The sequence below is a fragment of the Palaemon carinicauda genome, chromosome 10 (genome assembly GCF_036898095.1).
Source record: "Palaemon carinicauda isolate YSFRI2023 chromosome 10, ASM3689809v2, whole genome shotgun sequence".
NCBI classification, from domain to species: Eukaryota; Metazoa; Arthropoda; class Malacostraca; order Decapoda; family Palaemonidae; genus Palaemon; species Palaemon carinicauda.
The window spans coordinates 2,797,416-2,800,990 of record NC_090734.1 but is presented as its reverse complement, the minus strand read 5'-3'; the positions used below and the strand labels follow the sequence as shown (position 1 = coordinate 2,800,990).

The following is a 3,575-nucleotide window of genomic DNA, read 5'->3' as shown; positions in this document are numbered from 1 at the left end:
TTTATTCAAGTCAGTATATGGAAATTTACAGTATTTTTAAGAATTAATTTCACGTATGTTTGTTACGAAGTCTTACATAAATTATTTGAGAGTATTGTGGGATTCTTTTGAGATATGATGAAGGGCTTATGTAATGTTCTTTTATATTTTTATGAGGTATTGCATCATGTTTAAAAGAGAATACACAGGACCACGTGCTTTGGAAATTTTGCGAAGGATCTGGTGGTAATATGTTGTCTTTTTTTCATTTTGGGGAAAAAAGATGGGCGGAGGTAGCTGACTGAGAGAGCCGACTGGCGTGGCATGAGTAGCCTTCGGCAGAGCGATAGTTTGTAACTCTGACACCTTGGCGGACCCCCACTCATCTAGAGTACAGTCCGGGAAGTTTCTGGAGGTAGCTGAATTACATATAAAAGGCGACACCAGTGTTAGAGACAGATAGAAAAATCCAGCCTCAAGATCGTCCTCTCCCCACCTCTCCTTCTCGCAACCAAGTGTATTCAGTGTCTATAGTGTTCTGTGTTTATAGTATGTCCTCTCCTAAGTGACTTTGTGCTACAAAGCAAATCGTTTGTTGAAAAGATACGTGATTTGGAATTTTTTTTATTGGGGTGAGTGTAAAAACAAGAAAAGATTTTGTATCGTGATCTGGTTATCTATTTTCAATAAGTATCAAACTTGAATATTGTATTATTCAGACTTAATTTCAAGTTTTTGTTTAATTTTTACTGCAGTATTGTTTTTGTCTTAGTCTAAGGTTTATTTAGACTTAACCTTTAAAGTCAAGTGGTTATATAATTTTGCGATCGTAACATTTTGTTTCAATCTAAGATTTGTTCAGACTTTATTTTTTTTAGTGACTTATTTTGTTAAATAAATTCTGTCAAAGTGTTGCAATTTATATAGAATATATATTTAATTTGTAAAGAGTATATTATTCCAATTACCATTATTTAGATTAAAATCCACTCCTATCCTGTTAAAGATCCGTAGTAAGTCATAAATAATTCTGAAGAGTAATTTCCCAGTTTAGTTTTAACTGTACCTAAGAGACCTTTGGATTTTCACTGTTTTATATATTGCTGTCTTGGAGTTATTTATGTGTCAGAATTAGTGTATTAATATTTTAAAGTGTAACAGTTTTAATGTAAAAGCAAATAAGTTAGTTTGGAATTCGAGAGGTTGATTAACTTGCCAGTCGTAGTATATATAATATTATATGCTTGGTTCCCAGTCACGACCCATAGAGTATAATATATTTTTTGGTGCCCAGACCAGGGAGTCATAATCGTATAATATATAAATATATATATATATATATATATATATATATATATATATATATATATATATATATATATATAGATAGATAGATAGATAGATAGATATATGTGTGTGTCTGTATGTGTGTGTGTGTTTGTGTGGGTATGCACACATTAGAATACACAATCTTGCTACAACTTATACAAAATGGTAAAGGTTAATGCACATTAATGCAACACTTTTATTACTTCACCTGTTGCCTTGATTAAAGAAATTAACAGATTAACTGTTTTTATAGAGTAAATATGTTTCAAAGCTTGATTTAAGCGGAAAAGAGATCATCTAAATCCAGAAGGGTTAAAATGTAAACTGAATATCAAATTTTAATTAGAATAGTACATAGTTTGAACAATGATAATAATGAAAAATTAAATCATATATGATGAGTATTAAATGATAAATAATAGATATGAATAGATTTGTTCAAGTACATTTATTTCAAACACGTAGTTTTTGGTAAGGTGAGCTGTTAGTGCTAATAGAGAGGGGAAGTGAATACAAGAGAAATTTATTCAACAAATAATGAGCTTATCTACAAACAGTTAAGGGTAATAATGTCCCGAAAATTTCAACAATCTGAAACATGCGATGGCAAGCTTAAGCAGGTTTTTCTATTATCAGTTCAGGAGACAGCGAGAGATAAAATACAGCAATAGGATTACAGTGTATGAGCATGCATGAACACGTGTGGTACAATTTGGTGAAGTGAATCACAATAAATATGGCGTCATCAATTGTTGTTTGACCACGAGTCGCATCATGCTGTAAACTTGTCGTAAATCGATGGGTAGTGGCCCACGAAGATGACATAACGATAAGATAAGAAATTAGTGCAAAGTGGAATCAATGTCCTTTACCTTGTGACCTAGTGTAGCCAAATAAAATATAGATACTAAGGCTATTAAAAAATTTTCATAAAAGCATTGGAGAGAGGTCCTTATGGTTGGTAACACTCTTTGATGGAGAGTTACTCTGCTTTTTAGCCACTGGAAATTCCTATCAAAGTCTGTAGTACAGCTTCAGGGTTGATGCAAATACCATCTCCAAGTTCATACCCGAGAGATAAAAAACAGCAATAGGATTACAGTGTATGAGCATGCATGAACACGTGTGGTACAATTTGGTGAAGTGAATCACAATAAATATGGCGTCATCAATTGTTGTTTGACCACGAGTCGCATCATGCTGTAAACTTGTCGTAAATCGATGGGTAGTGGCCCAAGAAGATGACATAACGATAAGATAAGAAATTAGTGCAAAGTGGAATCAATGTCCTTTACCTTGTGACCTAGTGTAGGCAAATAAAATATAGATACTAAGGCTATTAAAAAATTTTAATAAAAGCATTGGAGAGAGGTCCTTATGGTTGGTAACACTCTTCGATGGAGAGTTACTCCGCTTTTTAGCCACTGGAAATTCCTATCAAAATCTGCAGTACAGCTTAGGGTTGATGCAAGTACCATCTCCAAGTTCATACCCGAGGTGTGTAAAGCCGTCATCGCGGTCTACAAGGACGAAGTGCTGTGCTGCCCCAAAACTGAAGAGGCCTGGAAGGAAGTTGCCCCCAGGCTCAGCTTCAAATGGAATTACTACAACTGTCTGGGGGCTGTGGACGGAAAGCACATCGCCATAAAGAAGCCCCGCAATGCTGGCTCTTACTACTACTATTACAAGGGCTTCCACAGCATTGGACTGATGACAGTGGCAGATAATTCCTACAAGGTCCTCTATGTGGATGTTGGGGCAGAGGGTGGTGCGTCGGATGGAGGAACATAGAGCAACTGTTCTCTGCATGATGCTGTAGAAGACAACAGAGCTGGAGTGCCTCAACCAGAACCACTCCCTAATGATGGCCACCCAGTGCCCTATCACTTCTAAGGGGATGACACCTTTGCTCTCCAAACCTGGATAATGAAACCATTCTCCCATCGGTCACAAGTCCTACGAGAACGCATATATAGCTACAGGTTGTCCTGTGCCCGACGTGTCGTGGAGAATGCCTTTGGAATTTTATGTCAAAGGTTCCGTTGCTTCTTGACGACGATGCAGCAAAACCCCGACACCATCAATCTGATCACCATGTGTGCCTGTGTCCTGCACAACCTCGTCCTCATCAGATACCCATGCGCTTTGACAGAAGTGGACTACGAAGATCCGGACACACATGCTCTGATCCCTGGTGGATGGAGGAATGAGCAACACCTGCAGGGGCTGGTGCCTCTACCCGGCCATCATACCCAGAAGGATGCAAA

General features: G+C 37.1%; 1 protein-coding gene across 1 annotated transcript; it reads left to right on the top strand.

The window, feature by feature from the left end:
* Window positions 1-2,685: 2,685 nt before the first annotated feature.
* On the top strand, window positions 2,686-3,099 carry LOC137648584 (uncharacterized). Its single transcript, XM_068381494.1, has one exon. It carries the CDS (start codon window positions 2,686-2,688, stop codon window positions 3,097-3,099), a length of 414 nt encoding a protein of 137 aa, XP_068237595.1.
* Window positions 3,100-3,575: the final 476 nt, after the last annotated feature.

Excerpts from the sequence above, each read along its gene's own strand:
- LOC137648584 (XM_068381494.1), top strand. The coding sequence starts at position 2,686 with ATGGTTGGTAACACTCTTCGATGGAGAGTTACTCCGCTTTTTAGCCAC.